This window comes from Malaclemys terrapin, chromosome 3 (assembly GCF_027887155.1).
Source record: "Malaclemys terrapin pileata isolate rMalTer1 chromosome 3, rMalTer1.hap1, whole genome shotgun sequence".
In the NCBI taxonomy this organism is placed as follows: domain Eukaryota; kingdom Metazoa; phylum Chordata; order Testudines; family Emydidae; genus Malaclemys; species Malaclemys terrapin.
In genome coordinates, this window is record NC_071507.1 from 4,875,516 (window position 1) to 4,894,325 (window position 18,810).

General features: G+C 48.9%; 1 protein-coding gene across 3 annotated transcripts; it reads left to right on the plus strand.

Annotated features, from left to right (window-relative positions):
* Positions 1–678: 678 nt before the first annotated feature.
* Positions 679–18,442, plus strand: NKX2-2 (NK2 homeobox 2). Of its 3 annotated transcripts, XM_054023179.1 has the most exons (4): positions 679–991; positions 9,283–9,961; positions 11,209–11,517; positions 18,135–18,442. In XM_054023179.1, the coding sequence occupies exons 2-4, from the start codon at positions 9,703–9,705 to the stop codon at positions 18,248–18,250; spliced, it is 684 nt and encodes a 227-aa protein (XP_053879154.1). In that variant the 5' UTR covers positions 679–991; positions 9,283–9,702; the 3' UTR covers positions 18,251–18,442. The 3 variants fall into 3 exon arrangements, with proteins under 3 accessions (XP_053879154.1, XP_053879152.1, XP_053879153.1); XM_054023177.1 differs by lacking the exon at positions 18,135–18,442 and having other exon boundaries at positions 11,209–12,593; XM_054023178.1 differs by lacking the exons at positions 679–991; positions 18,135–18,442 and adding an exon at positions 8,859–8,885 and having other exon boundaries at positions 11,209–12,593.
* Positions 18,443–18,810: the final 368 nt, after the last annotated feature.

Below are 18,810 nucleotides of genomic sequence, written 5' to 3' on the forward strand. Positions count from 1 at the left end.
AGATGCTACTCAGGGTGAGGAAGGGTGGCAGGATAAATGCGTGGGTGGCAGTTGTTGTTTTCTGCAATTTAGCCCCTTGATGTGCAAAAAGAAGGAGCAAAATTATTTACTGAAGGGGGTGGGATAGGAGAGGTCCCAGTCTAGGAAAGCCCCTCATGCCAGCAGTGGCACCCACACCCACTATCATCCTCTACCTTTTGCATGCGGATGTTGCAAGCGAGGGTCACTTTTCATTCCTGGGCTCCAGGGAAACTCAGCCACGACCCCTCACCCACCTCCCGCCAACAAAAAAAACAACAAAAAACAAAAACCCCGAGCTGCAGCTGGGGCCGTCGGTGGAAAAGCCAGCTCTAATCTCTCGCAAGCCCGGTGCTATCAACGCTTGGATCAGCCTATCTAATGTAAACGGGCTTTCACACATAAATAACGTGCCACATCTGGCTCTTTGGTTTTTACGGCGCCTTAGCTACAGAGCGATTTATGGAGGGCGGTGGGGGAGAGTTGGACATTGCACCGCACCCGGCTTGGGTGCCACATGCAAGGTGGGGAGTGGGGCCGGGGGGGAACAGAGCCAACCCCCTGGCCGGCCGGGGAAGGCCGGCTCTGCGGGGATCCGGGTGCGAAGGGGCCTGCCTGGGAGGCCGGGCACGAGTCCGCCGGCTGGGAGCAGCCGGGCCTTCCAGGAACCGGCGTGTTTGCGCTTCTCCCCAATTTATGACCGCCGGCCATATGGCCAATATTTCGCCTCGCGCGTCACGCGCCGCGGAGGAAAACAAACAGCGCGGGGCAAGGCGGAGAGGGGGAGCGCCGGGCGAGCGGCCACGGGGCCGGCCCTGCAAAGCGCCGCCGGAGACAATGTGAGGGGCAGCCGAGCCGGGGCGTCGCGCGTGGCTATATAAAGCGGCCCCCGCAGGCCCCGGCGCAGCAGACAGGCGCCTTCGGAGCTCGCCAGCGCCTCGCCCACCGCAGAGCAGCTCCCGGCTCGCTCCAGGTGAGCCACTGGGCGCTTCCTCCTGGCCATGGGGCGGGGGAGGGAGCCGGGTTACCTGGAGGGGTGGGGAGGGGCATGGTGGGGGGGGGGTGCCGGCTGCTGGGTGTAACTTTAGGGGGGTCTAGGCAGCGCCCCGAAGTACAGAAAATGGGGGGTAGATTCGCCCCGGGGGTGAGGTCGTTCACTGAAAGACAGAGCAAATTGGGAGGAACAGATGCGTCTACACGGACAGCGGAGGTGGCTGGCTGGCGGGAGAGGTGGCTACGTGGCTGTCTGGCGAGATGGATGGATGGCGAGCGGGCGGGAAGGAGGGACGGACAGGTGGATGGGGAGCTGGTCGGACAGACATCGCTGTTCCAGGGGCACTGGGTCCTCCAAACGAGGGGGGGGAACTCGCCGAGGGTCCCCCAAGCTGGATCACCGGGGTGCAAGGTTCTAGCTGGCTTCCCAAAGGCTTTTGGGGGGGGAGTTTCCTCCCCTTCCCCCCCCCCTCCAGATCTTGTACAAACGGACGCTGATCTCTCCTGGCCCGGAAGCAGCAGGTGGGGAAGGGGGGTTCTGCTGCTGGGGGCAGAGGATGGCGCACTAGCGGTTTGCACCCGAGCCCCGCCGCTTTCACACCGCCCCCTTCCCACGCACAGAGCCGGTTAAAGTTTTACCTGGGCTTGCGCAGTGCAAAGGTGAGCAGCTGCTTGTGAATTCCGCGGAAGAGGGGGGCGGAGGTGGCGTGGCCGGCGATGGGGGGTGGGGGAGGCTACCCAGCCCCCCCGGGGGGGTGCACTGTGCGGGGGTCAGTCTCGCCCTCTGCGAGAAGGAGACGTCGGGCTGCGCTCGGGTCTTGCTTCAGCTGCCCGCGAGAAGCGTTTGTCCTGGGGCACCAGTGCAGGGGCTGCAAGAGGGACCAGCTGGATAAGGGGAAGGTAGCGACCCAAAGCGCTCCGGTTAGCGGTTGCTTTCGCCCCATCCCTGAACCTCCTCGGGTCATTTATTACCTGCCTGCTCTAGACACTCGAGAGCTCAGAATCCCCCCTCCCCACAGACACCCCCCTCCACTCAATTACTCAACGTGGGTGGGTGATTTCACAGCCCTAGCTGCTGACAGCGCGGCCAAGCCCGTGCCACAAGGCGGCTGGGTGGGTTTGTTAGGTGAAAGGTCTTGGGCTGGGGCTGTGGGTTTCCTGGGGAGGAAAGGTAAGCGGGTAGGTTACAACTCCCTTCCTTGTGCCGCTGGGACATTTCTCGCTTGAGTCAGTAGAGTCCGCCAGAGGATCAGGAATGGTTCAAAAGTAACAATTTGCACTCGGCTGTCTCTTCCCCCTTGCGCGGGGTGTTTGTGATTTCATCTTCACCTTGCGAACTTAACGCGACGCGTTGGTCCAGGTTTAACCCTGGCGTTTGCATCCCAGAGCACCAGAGTCGTTGTGGTGGTTTGTTATGGGCTGCAACTCCGCTCTTCCTCGGAGCTGGGTTTTCCAATCAATCGGGGGGTGCAATCGATTTAAAACTCGCAAATCCATCCCCTTCTTTCCTTTCCAGACTCCACAGGAGTGAAGAGCTCCGCTTAATGTGCCTCAAATTAATTTCAGTTTCAAAATTAGTCCATCCTTTTAAGCTTGAAATATACATTTTTTAAAATCATTATCAATGGCTCGCTTAAAAAAAAAAAAACTCCTACCTACTGAGTGGAGATACAGGAAGTAAATTCAGATAAGCAAGTGCTTTCAGCGCCGTATTTCATAAAGAAATGATAGATCTCCTGCATTCAAATTGCCCTTATCAAACAGAGTTGGGGTTGGTTTTTTTCCCCCTTTGGAAGAAAGAACACTTCTGAGACAGGCTGCCAATGCTTAATCTCATTGGGACACGTTTAATCATTAGAAAGATGCGAACGAATAAAGCTGAAGGGTTTGCTTGGGGGGACCAAACATTTGGCTTACAAATAAAACAGTTATAATAGACTGGAACGGAAAGGATACGCCCGGGGCCAGACTTAAAGCTTTTACAGAAAAAATCAGCAACTCGGTGGTTCCCAGTGTCGCAAGTCACGCGAAGCACAAATCTCCTGGCTTCCCGCTTCCGTAAGGTGCGGGAACACACTGCCAGGCGTATGTATGGTCTATGATTTGTATTGGCAATATATTTCAAAGATCTCATTAAAGTGCATTTATCAAAGTCCTAACATGTGCCCTCGGGTCTGACATAACCCACAATGTGACCGATTAGCCCACGGGGGAAAAAAATAATTTCTATTCCAATTTTACCACTGGGGGGGGGGGTGAATTGAGAATGTTATCATAGTTGGGGCTTGAGGGAGGAAAAAAACCAAAGAATAATCATAAGCATGAAAAGCTCATTTAGATTCCTATGTCCTGAACACGATTTAATTGTTTCTCTGTGAAGATTGCATTTTCACTGCCTGGATAGCAGATTTCTCTGACTCCTTGACAGAGTAGGGTTAATATGAGCTGTGCAGATCAGAGCGTATTTGTCTATGCTTAAAACACGGGTAAAGTCTTTGCTGCTGCAATTCCTCCAGCCACGAAAAGAGAAGGACATTTCCCCATCAGAAACATTAACCCTTCCTCATTATAGTCAATGAAGAAGCCTTTTTTAATCAATTTAAGAGGTTGAGATGCTCTGTTATTCTACAATCTCAGAGGCAAAGGAAAACGCTGATTTTTGTTAAACCTCCAAGGATTTCACATGGGCAGGTCCTTATTTCAGTCGCCTTTCTTGTTGCTTAGACTTGAGTTTTAGGGGCTGTTATTGTTCGCTCCCTTGATTGCCCTTGCAAAGTGCTTTGCAAAACATAACCAGAAATACTGGTGTCAAGTGAAATAGCACGCCCATTTAAATGTGGTTTTTATACATAGGTGGATGTATGCTTAGATATATAATAAGGCTATAAAATTGTGGGCTCCGAAGCCCTGCGGTTTTAAGTTGTCTATTCAAGGGAAGAGCTCTTGTATGTTACATTTTTTTTTTAAATCAGCAACAAAAGATGACACCTCTTGTGGATGCATCTCTCCTTTTCCCCTTGCAACATTATAAAACAAAGCCTGTATTGTTTCCTGGCATGTTTCGAAGGTGAATCTCTTCATAACCATTATCAGAAGTAGACGGGGCTATATTTTCCTTCCCCATTGATTTCAAGTGTCTTCTATCTAAGAGTATCAAACCAAAGATAAAATAAACCTTCTCCCCGAACAAAGGCTTTGTGTCAGCTTCACTAATCCTCACCAGAGCGTTAAGGTGCAATATGTTTTGTTTGTCTGGAGTGAATGAAAACAATTTCTTGCACCTTTGCTCTAATCAAACAATAAAGTAATCCACTTGAAGGCTGTTATCTGAGATGGGATGTTGTGATGGGTTAGAGGTCAGCCCCATATACTGTACGGGGAGGAAAAAAGGGACTTCTGTTAAACACCTTTTCATTCACGAGGAGAAAATGAAGTCAAACAAATTAGGGGCTTAAAATAAATGGAACGACCTTGTACTTTTTAATGACTGGAAACCCTTCTGACCACTAGCAAAACTAATGCATGTCGTCTCCTCCGGCTCTGGAATACCAAGGCCAAGTGATTGTTTTAACTGGGTCGTTCCTTGCCTACTACAGTATAAAGGTCTCTATCCACTTTAATCCAAGCCACCTCCTTTGCTGGCTCTAGATAATAGACCCATGATTTGCTGCCTTGTCCTGGGATAGTGGGGGAGCAAATATTGAACGGGCTGATCGGTCTGACAGATGGGGAAACACGTTTTCATACGCAGCCCTGGCCATTCCCATGTGTGCCCTGTGACAGAAATTCAGCCTTGCATTGGCACCTTTCTCCCCATGGCGCAGGGACCCAGAGCAGAGGCTGACCCTAGCACGCTTCCTTCGCGAGGCATGTCTGTGTTTTCGGAGGGCGGCCGCGTTCATTTGAGAGAGGTGGCTCTTTGCCTCCCTTGCTGAAGCTAATGCTGTTGAAATGTCTTCCCGGGGTGCGCTGCAGCCTTAAGGAGCCCGCATTCCAGAAACGAGTGAAAAGGGCAAAAAATGCCTCGTGTTTGAGCTACCTGTAAAAGTAAACAGGTAAACACTTCCCCACTCCTAGAGGGCACTTGTGCTGAAGTACCGGCACTTATACTGTGTACACGCACCTCTCCTTTTCAGCCTCTTGTTCGGTTGTTCAAATAACCCCTCCATCCTATAATTCCGGGGCTTAAATTCAGCGGGATCTGTCTGAAAGAGCATTCCAGCCTTTTTAAACAGCAGGGTCAGCGCTCGCTCGGTTTTTCAGGGTTAGCCGAGGGCTTTGCTGCAAGGCAATTTGACTGACGCTTTGCGAGGGTGTGTGTGGGTGGGTGTGTGTGTGTGTGTGTGTGTGTGTGTGTGTGTGTGTGTGTGTGTGTGTCCAGGGATTTTTTATTTATTTTGGTTAGGATTTGCTGATCGATTTACTCTTAATCAGCAGAGATAATATTGTAAGTGACCTCCCCAAGTTACCCATGCTACTAATGCCAACAGGACACGGACAGGGAGATCTTGGAGAGTCTAGATATTGATGTGATCTTCCTGAAATGCCTCTCTGGCGCCAGTGCCAGTCCTAAATTTGATTATTAAAAATCCCAGAACTGAGCCAACCGCTATTTAGAAACACAATTCCTGCTTAGGCGGAACACTGAACTGGGGGAAGTTGGGGGACTTATCTCGCCCATGTCTCCCTGCGTCTTTCCCACCATCATGTCCTCCCTCTGCACCCTGGCCTTTCACACTGCCTGGCCCTCTCGCCTAGAATCGGAGTAGGATCAGAACAAAATAGAATGGGGAAGAGGGCAAAGGAAGGGTCCCGTTAAAAGGGAACAAAGGGTCAGAAATTCAGGGGGGGCTGTTTACAAAAATCGGACAAGGGAAGCGAAAGCAAACCGAGAAAGTTTGGAAGCAGATGCAATGCGGATCAAGCGTCCACACAGTTATTAAACCGGAGCTGGGAAATATACCTTCCGTGGAGCACCTAGATTGATCTGGCCGATAGTTCTCTTTACATAGAATCCGCCATAGTGCTGTGTGTCTATTTCATCACCTAGTCACGTCATCTGCAGCAGGCCCGCCTGAAAACCTTACTCTTATGGACCTCACACCTGTTGTGTCGGCCAGGCGCTCTTCTGGCGAGGGGGAACAAGCGATTCCCCTTTGGACCCTCATTAAAGCCAGTTTTGTTCTCTGAAATAAGGGGCTTCACTCTCGGGGGAGCTTGCTTCTATTTGGGGGTCTCCGTCTCAAAAAAGGGGGATTCTCTGAAGTTGGGCTGGTCGTGGCAAACGACTGCGCCACACAGTTAGGTTTGGACGCGGTCACACGTGAGCTTAAAGGCAGCAAAATGTACACCCCGAAGACAGAGCGTGGGGGAGACGGGAAGAGAAGGCGGATTAACACAAGCTCATTCCAGCCCCCTTAGATCATGAAACTGACCTTGTTAAACCACCGGGAAACTGGATTTGATTTTTTTACTCACGTGATTCCACCATAGTTGTGGGAACTTGTCCAGAGCCGTGTTTCTAAGCGGGACCAAGCGTTCAATATGGAGGGGGTGGGGTGAGGGACAAAATTATGACTTATGGCAGGTCTTTGTGTACAAAGGAGACTAGCTGGTCACAGTCCAGCTGTGCTGTTCGGTCGGTGTGTGCTTGGCTAACTGGTGATTAATGGTCCAGGAGCCCTGGTTTTCCCTTAGGAAAATATTTACCTATCAGGTGGTCTGCGGGAACGGAGACAAGTTCATCAGAGTGAGCGTGTGTGTGTTGTTTCGCTGGTTTCATATTGATCAAATCTCATAGGTCCTATTTACTCCTGATTTCCTTACTAGAAATCTGTGGTTAGCTTGCCCACTTTCAATTGTTTAGTCTTCCCCAGAGGAAATTCTCTACAATTCATGGAGCTTCTTCCCCTCCCCCCATAAGAAAACTTTGCAGCGCTCTGCTACACTACAAATATTGTGCTGGTAATTCATCTTCCACCTTCGGTTTTGTTTTCTTTGCCAGAGGGAGACCCATACAAAGCCATACAAATCCTGCGCTGTCGTGGTGGCTTAAATTCTTGGACTGGTGGCTTATTATCTGAGGTGGCTTCTCTTATTGAATCGTAGCTGTTGGGTCCACAGTGCTGTTGTTATTTGTGTTATGAACGACACAATTTTCACACACACACACGCAATTCTCTCACTTGGTTTGTTTTACTGCGCTTCCTAGTTGGCTAAGGAAAGTGACCAAGAAATAAATACAGGGGTAGTCCTGGATTCAATCTTTTTTTTTTTTCAACATTAAAAAAGAGACAGGGGAAAAAACGCCTCGACTGCAAAGGAAAGAAGAGTCAGTGAGCATCAACATGAAGGAGTTTCCTTAATATTGTGGAAGGATTCAGAAATGAATGAAGAGATAGTCCATTGAAAGCAGTTGAATGCCATGACAACTAGCAACAACCTCAGATTTATTCCAAACAGTTAGAACCCATTGAAAGAGGGCGTCAATCATGTATTATTTCGCCCCTGAAATAAATGCAAAAACTGAGCTCGGACAAAAGCTTCCAACAGAAGCCGGACATTTGTCTACATTTCGCCCATTGTCCGCAGCTTAGCAATCGGTTTGTATTTGTGTTTGCCCGGGTCCGACCACCCATGATGCGCTCAGGGCCTTGCTAAAACCCTAAGGCATTGTCACCCACATCACATACTAGAGGGGAGGCAGGGTGAGGGACAGCAAAACAAACTGATCAACAATAATAACTTGCTCTGCGGTTTCTCCCCCAGCACCTCCTTGAAACATGCCCAGTTCTTGGGAGGGAAAGTCAAGGCAACTTCTATCCTCTGCTCATCCCCAAAAGGGAGGGGAGGAGGGAGAAAATCCCGGGGGGGGGGATGCAAATCTCACATTTAACTCCCCATCTTTATTCCTCCCCTCAAAAAACCCCCACAGAGATCCCTTTAAAGGGCACAACTCCTCCGGGATCGTGGCATCAAGTTGGCTTGTCCAAAAATGTAGCACACACGAAAACCCCACCCAAATATCACAAGAACGAAACAAATAGAGCGCGGTGTCTGTCCCAGGGAGCTGCAGGGAGGGGGTCGGAGGAGGCGCACTGGGATAGTTCACTTAGTAGGTCAAAAGGAGAATAGGACTCTCAGCACAGACCCAAGACAGGGCTCCGGACCATTAACCCCTCCCAACTGAACCAAGTCCTGCGCTAGCGCGGAGCGAAGCGAGCTGAAAAGTGGCGCACAACCGGGTGGACTGGTGAGGTGGGGATGCGCCCATGGAGAATTGGCTAAAACGGCTTCTTTTAGCTCCGTTTCCTATCCCCCCCCCCGTGGAATCGGGGCACCCACGGGCATTTAAGACGTGGGGAGGAGTGAAATATGAAATAAAGCCGCAGTGAGAAAGTATTATAGACGTACGGATAGGTGGGTGTTATTTAGCGTTGCTATTTTTAAAGGCGGATTTTCAAAACGCAGAGGCCGCTATTCATTCGCCTCTATAATATATGTGTCTGCAAATGGCTGTGAGAGAGATCCACTTATTAAAAACAACCCTCCAAATTCAACACCGAAATTAAACATCTGGCTGCATTCCCTTTCTAAGCCCCACGTCTAAACGCTGCACATCCATCCAAATTAGCAAGTGATCTTGGTGGGGAGAAGACAGAGAGAGAAATAAATTAGTTCTCTGCAAACAACACACCGAAATCGCCCGCGCCTGTCTGGGTACCGATTGATTACATTTATTGCCAGTTCGGTTGATTTCGGAGCAAACTAGAATCAATTACTTGCTGTTTAATTTATAGTACTCAGCCTTAAGCCTCAACCAAAATATTGACCTAGGAGGTTTACATAAGTTGGTCTCTTGCCATCTTGTTTAGGTAACAACCAATAATTTGAATAGATTTCCTTTTAACGTCGCTCGCTGTAAACAGTCAATTTTCCATCAGTGGAGAGTGACAATGAATGCAAACCCCCCCCCCCCCTTTTTTTTTTTTCCCGAAGCAATTTGTTTAAAACGTACTTTCGAGTGTGTGGAATATCAGCTCCTTTGTATGTAAATACCGTGCAGAAAGGCCCTCCCTATCTTTGTAATTAATTGACACGTTATACTACTCATCATGTGCTACAGAACCAATGGTGGAGACTCCAATCTCCCCCAAACCCCGCAATTTCACATCGGCAAACACTGTCTTCATCCACTTGACTCCTAGCACCCGCCCACACGTGGCCAACCTTTGGCGTTTTTAATGTATTTTTTTCCCCTCCTCTCTGCAGGTTCATATGTGGAGACCAACCTTATATGGACTGCTCTCTCCAGCAATGGCTTGTTTTCCCCAAGCAGCAGGCAGCCGATCCGTGTGTTTAAACGAGACCCTGAAGTAAAACGCACTTTGGCATTTTTCCTGGAGTTACAAACTATTTCAGAAGCCAGTTGCCACTTGTGCTCCGTGATTTTTTTTTTCTTCCGCAGCAGAGCAAGGCTGTAAAATATTTATCTATATCGCAGCTGATTTTTCCCTCGCTCCCCCCACATCAACCTTCGTGATTTTTTTTATTCTTACCCCCCCCCCCCAACATACACACACCCTCCCCTCTTTCTGGGGTGTGTGCGGTTTGTGGGGTGTGTGTGTGTTTTGTGCAACAGCGGATTGACAAACTGGTGCTTCAACTTTCCTGCATAAATTTGGCCAGAATATGTCTTTGACCAACACAAAGACGGGGTTTTCTGTAAAGGACATCCTAGACCTCCCTGACACCAATGATGAAGAGGGATCCCTCGTTGAAGGAGCGGATGAAGAGAACGAGGGGTCGGAACCACCCAAGAAATCCGGCGTTCTGGGGCAAAACCCGCTGGAGGGGGTTCAAACTCTGCCTTTGAAAAACCCTTTCTATGATACCAGTGATAATCCCTATACGCGTTGGCTGGCCAGCACGGAAAGCATCCAGTATTCCTGTGAGTAGTGAAATTTACACTGATTCCGTGTACCGACTGCATTGTCTTGTGATTCATCCGTTCAGCGCCGCAGCCTCTAACGTGTATTCTTAAATAATAATATAATTAATAATAAAACCTCCTATCTGTTATCTCCTCCTAAGAGCTATTACAGGAAGCATTCGCGCTCCGATTTACCCTGGGTTGTGGTGGTGGTTTTACAAGGCTCTCCGGAGTCAAACTAGCCGCAGGGAGAGATTTCTTTGGTTTTGATTCGATTGGGATCAAAATAAGGTTTCGGAAGTCTCTTATTTCCCCAAGGGGGGGGGTTATTTTTATGTGTTTGTTTTTTGTTTTGTTTTTAGAATGAGAGAGAGAGAGAAGTCAACCCAGCCTAGGGAAAGAAAAGCAAAAGTAGCCTCCAGCGATCTAAAAATAGCAGGAACCGAGTTTGCTAAATCAAACAGAGCGACCCTTGTGTGGCAATCTTGGATCGCTTCGGTGTAGACAGTTCAGAAATGTCTAAATGGCCCGGCGGCTGTGGTGATCAATGAAGGGACTGTTAAATTATCCTTTAAAAATCAATCCACGTATTTCCCCCCCCCTCCCCCAGCAAATCGCTTGAGGTCCAAAGTCCAATAGATGTAAAAGAGATGCAACATTAGGCGAGGAATATGTGATCCGAATCGATGTGGCTCTATTGTAAAGTGTATACAAACCGACGGATGAATAGATCTGTAGACATGCACATGAATGTCTCCATGTATCTAAAAGTGTGTGTAATTATAAATGTGACTGTGTGTGTGTATATATAGATAGATACATATAAATATTTATATTCACAATCTATATAATATAAAACACCCATCTCCCTGTATTCATATATGTTGATAGCTGTACATATACACACGTGTGTCGCAGATGGCCATATCGTTGGGAACATACATGGGAATGGTGTGTCGTGTGTAGTAGTTTACTTTTCCTCCAGTGTTTGCTGCTATTTGGGTGGATTGTAGGAGGTAACTGCCTATTCCTCGCGGGGTTAATTTTTTTAGGGGAAAGCCATGGTCCCTCAGCCCAAGCGAGGCTTGGGGGTAGCTGGTGCCCCCCTGGGAGATTTGCCTCCCCAGGGTAGGGGGGATTTCGCTGTATTTTCCGGCTGGAGCAGGGGAGGGTAGAGAGCAGAGCCGCAGGTGCCCCCAGGCGGGGATCCCCCCCACCCCCCAGCAGCACCCCTCTGACTTATGCTCTTGATGGCCTTTCTGCAGTGCACGGGCTGGCCTCCGGCAACTCCCAGCAGGACTCCTCCAGCAAATCCCCCGACCCCTCCGCCGACGAATCCCCGGACAACGACAAGGAGACGTCCAGCGCCGGCGACTCCGGCAAGAAGAGGAAGAGGAGGGTGCTCTTCTCCAAGGCGCAGACCTACGAGCTGGAGAGGCGGTTCCGACAACAGCGGTACCTGTCCGCCCCCGAGCGGGAGCACCTGGCCAGCCTCATCCGCCTCACGCCCACCCAGGTGAAGATCTGGTTCCAGAACCACAGGTACAAGATGAAGAGGGCCCGGGCTGAGAAAGGTATGGAAGTGACTCCTCTCCCCTCCCCACGCCGGGTAGCAGTGCCCGTCTTAGTCAGGGACGGCAAACCCTGCCACACGCTCAAAGCTCAGGACTTAGCCGCCGCTACTTTCCAGGCTGGGATCCCCTTCTCCGCCTATAGCGCCCAATCGCTTCAGCATATGCAATATAACGCCCAGTACAGCTCCGCCAGCAACCCCCAGTACCCTACAGCGCATCATTTGGTGCAGGCCCAACAATGGACTTGGTGAACATTGCCGAGAAAAGAGACTGAGGCTCCAATATCAAACCTCGGGGGGGGGATATGAATATTAATTATTATTATTAATGATGATGCATTTTCCCCCTCTCCTATTTTTCCTCCTTTTTTGGGGTTCAATTTGTTTCTCTTTTTGGGGGGGGGTTGTTTTTTGTGCGCCATGTTTACAGAAATTTTTGCGCCATGCAGTGGTCCTGTCTACCTACAACTAAAAATAAAAATACTACTAGTAATAAGAATAAACCAGTATGCTCTTGTGATTGCGTAAAGTACTTTTGTGTGCTGTAGAGCTGTTGTCAGTCGTATATAAAACAAGTGGAGGACACTTTAAAAATAGAGAATTTGATTTCCCTTTTTTTTATATGAAACGTTACCTATTTATGGCCATGTATAAATTCTGACAACTATTAGCGATATATATATATTTTGTAAATATCTGTGGTTATTGTTGCCATAAGTAACATTCAGGGCGGTTTATTTTCTTTTCTTCTTTTGGTTGGGTGCAAATCTTTCCCAAATATTAAGCAAGCAAACAAAATGTAGAAGGAAAAGAAATGTTTGGATCATCTCCATAGAAATCTCCAGCGAATCATTGTGTATAAACCCGGGGGGCGCGCGCTGCGGGGAGGTTTTCGATTTTTTGATAGGAATTTTAATAAAAATGCTGTGTTTAAAAAAAACCAACCCAACAACCAAAGACCGTTTTTGTTTGACTTTGTGGCTAACGCGGGATCACCGCAGACCCCTCACTTTAAAGAGACATAGATAGGACTGATTCTTTAGGGGGAAGGCGAGCCTGATTATATGATCAATGAGATCTTCGCTGGGTGCCAGTTGGTTTGTGGGGAATGATGGACTCTTTACTCGGAAATCCGTGCTTGGCCTGCTGCGGATTTCCAGCCAACAGCTCAGCGGAGTTTCTCCCCTCTTAGAACTTTTAGGGAAACTTTAATCACCCTCCCCAAACTTTCTGCAGACAATCAGGGATCTTTTTTTTTTCTTCTTCTGCGTTCTGCCTCATTGTGTCTACTTGAGAGACAAAGGCGCTGGAGTGACTTTGTGGAAATGAAAAAATAAGCCCCACCACTCACTTAAATGTTAGAGTGCCCCTTCAGCGGAGAAGCTTTTGAGTCCAGATCGTCTCAATGGCTTGCCTTTGCTCGGGGGTTGATCTAAGCGGGGTGAGTTCGAAGTCCTCCTTTAGCCAGCAGTGGTTGGTAGAAAGCTGATGGGTGGCAGGGGGGTGGGTTCATACCCTCTTTCTGCTCCTGCGGCCAGATAACGCTTTGGGGCAAGTCGTGGGGCACACGGGGATCTCCCTGAACGCGGTCGGCTTTGGAATGTAAAGTTTGCCCTAAAACCCGTTTTAACCAAACGGAATTTGTCATCTCCGGCCCGCGACTGGCTCCCTGGAGATCCCCTTCTGCGTGTGATGACACGCGTGGGGAATTTGCGGGGTGCCGCCGCGTATGGGGAGCTCTCCAGATGCGGTGGGATTGTGTAGGAAAGTTTGTCTAAACCGTGTTTTAAAGTAAAACTTCCTCTGGCTCTTTAAATGGTCAGGTTAGAATATGCATTTAAAAGACGCACAGATCCAGATAGAAAGCGAGTGTGTGTGTTATGCGCGCGTGTGTGTATAGGTACACAATTTTTGCCTCTCACTCTGTTCTCTCTCCCCCTTGTATATAATAGATGCACGCACACACGTTTTTTAGGCGCACACCTACTCGAATATGCCCAGAGTTGACCCGAAATGCATTGGCCCCTCTGTCGTGGGGATAGAGGTTACTTTCCAGCCAGGCTCTTTTCACTCTTCCCGAGTTGAATGCTGCCCCGTTTCTGAAACTGCCCCTCTTGCTATAAGATCGACAAACAGCAGGGACGGCGGGGGCTGTGAGCACGGAAAGCAAACGGAACCGTCCCCACTGAATTCCCAGCCGAGCTCTTGTGGATGATCAGATTTAATTCAATATCGCGCGCAAACATGATTATCTGTAACAAAATCGGCGGCGATCCATAGCTCGGAGTGGACAGTGCTGGTGAGGGGGGGGTGAACGGGGGGGGGGTCCTTCTAGCCATGCGCGGATCTGCTTCAGGACTGGAGTCCCAGATGTGATTGCAATTTCTTGCAATGGTGTTTTAGGAAACTAAAGCGCAAAGTGGACACCCGCTGAAATTCTCCCCTGGTTTAGTCGCTTCACAGAGCCTGGGGGGGGGGGTTGTTTTTGGTGTTGCTTCAGGTGAAACCTTATTCCACACGGACCCCCACCCACCCACCCACACACACACACACACGCACGCACACACACACACACACAAAAGCCAAGAAATGAGTCCGGGTTTCCTCAAAGCCCCCCGAAAGCCGAGGGCAATCGGCAACAACTTGGCTGGCAATCAGCAAGTCACGGCTCTGCCGGGGCAGGATCAGCCAAGCTCCCCCCAGTCTTAGCTGAACAGACGCAGCGAGAGATCTAAATGCATTAGTGGCAGCGTTTGGTTGCAAACAGGGAATCTGATTTTTATGTTTTAAAACCATCCCTAGAGCCAGGCGCGGCTGAGCTCCCTGTGAAGTGACAGTGGAGTGAAAATAGATTTAGGTGGTGTGTGAATAAAGGAACCCACATTACAGAGCTGGACACTTTCCCCCCTTCTAATTCCACCAGCCGCGCAGAGCGGGTGGGAGGGAAACAATCACTTTCTGCTTGGACCCTATTAAGTCCATCAAGCCAGTTGTGTGGCCCTCACCCCCCCGTGGCCTTATATTTCACACGCCGCCGGGGCAGTTTGGCGCAGTCTATCTTTGCACAATATACAGTAGCCACCACAAAACAGCACAATGGGGGAGGCTGGTAGTTGAGGATGTTAGAGGCGTACATATTAAGGAGGTCAGAGAGAAAGAGAGAACACAGAGGGGACAGGGGTAGGGGGAAAGAGAGAGAGAGAGACAGTGCTTTCCAACCCCCTCCCCCTGGTCTTCTTTTTAGTGCCATTCAATTCGTTTATCAGGAGCGGTGCATCCCCGAGTCAGGGCGAAGTATCCTTGGGTTTTGTTCTGGCTGTCACTTGGGGCCATTGTCACCCGTGTTGTACATGCTGTATTCCATATGGCCATCTGGGCTGACCCTCACAAAACCCAAATTGTGTCCTGCTTTCAAAACCTGTATTGTTGTCTGTGAAAGGAAGACGAATTAAAAATTCGTGCTATATCTATTCTGGGGGAGAGAGGGGGGGGAGGGGGAAAGAACCCCCCTCTCTCTTCTTTGAAGGATAACAGGGCCTCCTTTTCTCCAGCCCCACTGACAAGTTGGTCTCTCATTTCACAGGAAATTAAATTCCTGCATCTGCACGGGGCCTAAACAAATCTCGCCCATAAAATGAAATCCAATGGCAGACGCTGCACCCCGATCAAGAATTGTAGTTCCGCTGCCTTCGGGTGGCTTAGCTGGGTTTTTCTCCTCTGCAGGGAGAACAAGGTTTCATTCACAAGGGGGTGTAATGTTATGCAGGCTTTTTCTCACTGCGCAACTGGAGAACGCTGCGGACTGACCATTTTTTGTTCTCTTGAAGAGAACTGTCTCTTTCTTGTGATAGTGCTTCCTTGTTCCAGGCAGGCAATTTTGAGAAGTCGCCCGCCCGGGCCTTTCTCGGGAAGGCCTTCTCGGGCTGGGGCGAGGGGTGCTCGCGGTTAACAATCTCCACCAGGGCCAGACCTGGTGGCCTTCCTTTACCTGACGTGTCCGACCCATCCATCGCGCCGGAGAGTAGCTGGAGATATTAGAGAAATAACGAAGCATTCAAGGAGCTAAATCCAAACAGGACGGGAGCAAACAGCTGACCGGGCTAACTTTGATTATTTTTTTTTGTTTCAAGAACACACCAAAAAAAAAATAGCCGAAAATCCTTTCTTTTAACATACTAACTCCCTTAATACACCGATCAGACTGTTTATCTTGACTGGTAACGCGCACACAAACCCTGCCATTGCTAGTTTGGGTTGTGTGATGCTGTGAAGGGGAAAGGGATGGATTTCCTACGCGATGGAAGGTTGTTGGGGGTTTTTTTGTTTGTTTTTGGTTTGGGTTTTTTTTTTTAATTTATTGTTGTTGGGTTTTTTTGGTTTTGTGTTGAGTAAGGCATAAACTGTAGCTCTCTGGAAATAAATCAACACGCAGAAATGTTAACGGGCCTCTTCCAACGTAGCCTGTTGTGGGCCAGACAGATATTTTACCCTTCCACTGTTAGGCGACGTGGGTAACACATTACACCCGTGTGGGCGATCTGTAAAAATAGAATCGTGTCTGAGACAGGAAAGAAAAGGCGAGTCTGCGGGATGAATCATGGCCTTCCCCAACCACAACCCAATCAACGGAAATGATAGTTAAACCTGCGCTTTAGGGTTAATTTCCCTCCTTTTGCTCGCTTCTTAGTGTCCCTCCCCCCGTCTATAGAGCAACTATTTAGGGGAATCAGATAACCTGGTAATGAGGTGGAAACCCCCCTAAGCCAGGGAAAGAACTTACTTTCATTACCTATTGACTGTCGGGCTTAGCCGAGACCTGGCGTGGGTTGTTCGGGCCTTTTCAAGAGGGCTGGGCAATGAAAAGCTAATCCAATATTTACCAAGTCTAAGACCAATTCTCAGCTGTCGTCATGAAGGGACCGAAGCAGCCAGGGGATGGAGTGTGTGTGTGTGTGTGTGTGTGTGTGTGTGTGTGTGTGTGTGTGTACACACACACAGCCCCCGTTCTAAAGCAGGCCGCTCCCCATAAGCCGCGCCGCGGACGAGACGCCTGGAGTGGCGGTGTGTAGCAGATAGTGTAGTGTGCACTATTTCCGGAAATATGCACTTGTGGCTTCATAAGAGTGACACTCTCCCCGTGCCGATGGAGCATCTCCCTTTATCCCAGCATCTGCAAATAAACCCCATGATCTCCCCGCCACGCACGCGGGCCGGGGCTATCTTGCAAAGGAAACAATCTAGTTTTTATTGCTTTCCTCCCCTCCCCGCCCCTTGAAGACTTCGATTTTTAGGCACGGTTATTAGTAAAGCATCACCGCAAACCACCGGGAGCGGGGGGTCCCCTAAGGAAGGAGGGGAATGAACTACCCAGCCCTGAATCTCATTGTAATGGCACTGCGTAACCACAAGGGGTCATCAAAGTTCTTCCTTTCTTGTCACTGGGTTTTTTTCCCTCCCCCGCTCTGAACTGTCCTTATGATAAATGGTTTTATTTCCCATTGAAAATCATCTCCAGTTCCGAGAGGTGGGGTTTTTGTTTTGTTTTAACAACCTTAAAAAAAAATCTCACAGCCAAAAAAAAAAAAAAACTTGAGAGAGAGAGAGAAGTTAAAAGGCATCAGCCTGATCGTCTGAAGCCACTTCCTACCTAAATTGTGTTCAAAACCGAGTGGCCAAGCATAAATCAACCCCCCCCCCCCAACAAATGAAGACTCCAGTTTATTCCATTTGCTGTATTCCCTCCCCCCCCTTTAAAAAACCCCTCAGCTTGTTAATGGAAGAATCTGACCAGCTGTGTGAGTTTATAAACGCGAGTGCTGTTTTTAAAGTGTGACTCTAGTTTCAGATTCTGTTGGTTGAGTAGCAGCTAGATTTGAAAACCAGACACACAGCTACTGTGTATATTGGAGATTTTACTGTATTCCTCCATGTGCAATGTGTGTGTGCCCACTGTATGTTTATTTTATATATAAATATTAGAGGTGTAAATAAAAAAACACACAATCCTCAGTAGATTTCTTTATCTTGTATTTTTTTTCCATTCTCATTCTCTCTCTCTGTGTATATATATGTACATACAGACACACACATTTGTGGTTGTGTGTGTGTACATACCTCTAGTATGCATATATGGCTGGCTGGCTTGCACACACATGTAGCACAGACGAATATCAGAGGCTTATAACCATATGCTTGTTTCTGATCGATACTAAATGCCACCAGAAGAAAGTGACTGGTCAAAAAGTGCATCGTGCAATATACTTATGGACCTATGGGAATGCAAACACTATCGCTTTAAAGTTGCAACTGACCTGATGGGGGATGAGGGGCGGACAGAGGGGGTAGGAGGAGCTCCGGCTCACAAACAGGTAGGGTGTGGTGTAGGGAAAGAAGACACAGGGTAAAACTGAGGCAAGCAAAGATTGCCGAGGTCAGCAAAGAACAGAGTGGAGGTCCAGGAGAAGACTTTTTAACTTGAAATCACATTCTGGGCCCGGAATGAAAGCTGTTCCGGGATCCCTCCGGGTTGGTTTTTGGTTGCCATCATAAACCCCCCTCGCTTTGAGATCAGAGCTCATGCCGCCACTAGAAAATGGCCAGCCTCTTTTTTACTTACAGATTGCCCCTTGTGTCCAACTCAAAACACAACACAAAATGGGTGGAAGACAACCGGTTCCGTGATCTACTATTATGAAGTCATCTTTAGTCAGCAGCCTACAAAAGGGAAGAAGTAAACGACTGGTAACATTACAGCTGGAAGTTATAAAGCAAGACACGAATTCTTCCTTCTAGGAAAGCCAGTGCTAGGACAACTCATTTCTGTGTTTGAAAAAAAAAGTTCAAGTTTCCATTCATTATGTGACGCAGCACTCGAGTTTCAAGTGCTAGCACAAAGCAAAATGTGAGGGCATTTGATTAAAAATCGATTAAAACACACAAACCACACTGGGTTGACTGATGATTTGCTCATACATGAACTGCTCTCTCTCCAAGAGCCTGTCCGACCGAAACAGCCTGTTCATTGCCACGATCTCTGAGCCAGGGGGTCGCTTGTTGTCGCTTTCCCCCCACCCCTGGTTATGGAGAACGGCGGATTTGACTCCAAACCCGGACGCCTACCGTGTTAGCGCTGAGGGTGAAAGTCGAGAATTGGAGGGTGGGGAGGCGATGCCGCGACTGTCCGCGGGGTGGCGCAATTGGATAAGGAATGAGTAGCACTAGTGTGGATTTCCCCAGGACTTGACAGGTAGGGTCCAGAGCTCCCCTTGCGATGGTTTAGCACATGGCTGTTCCC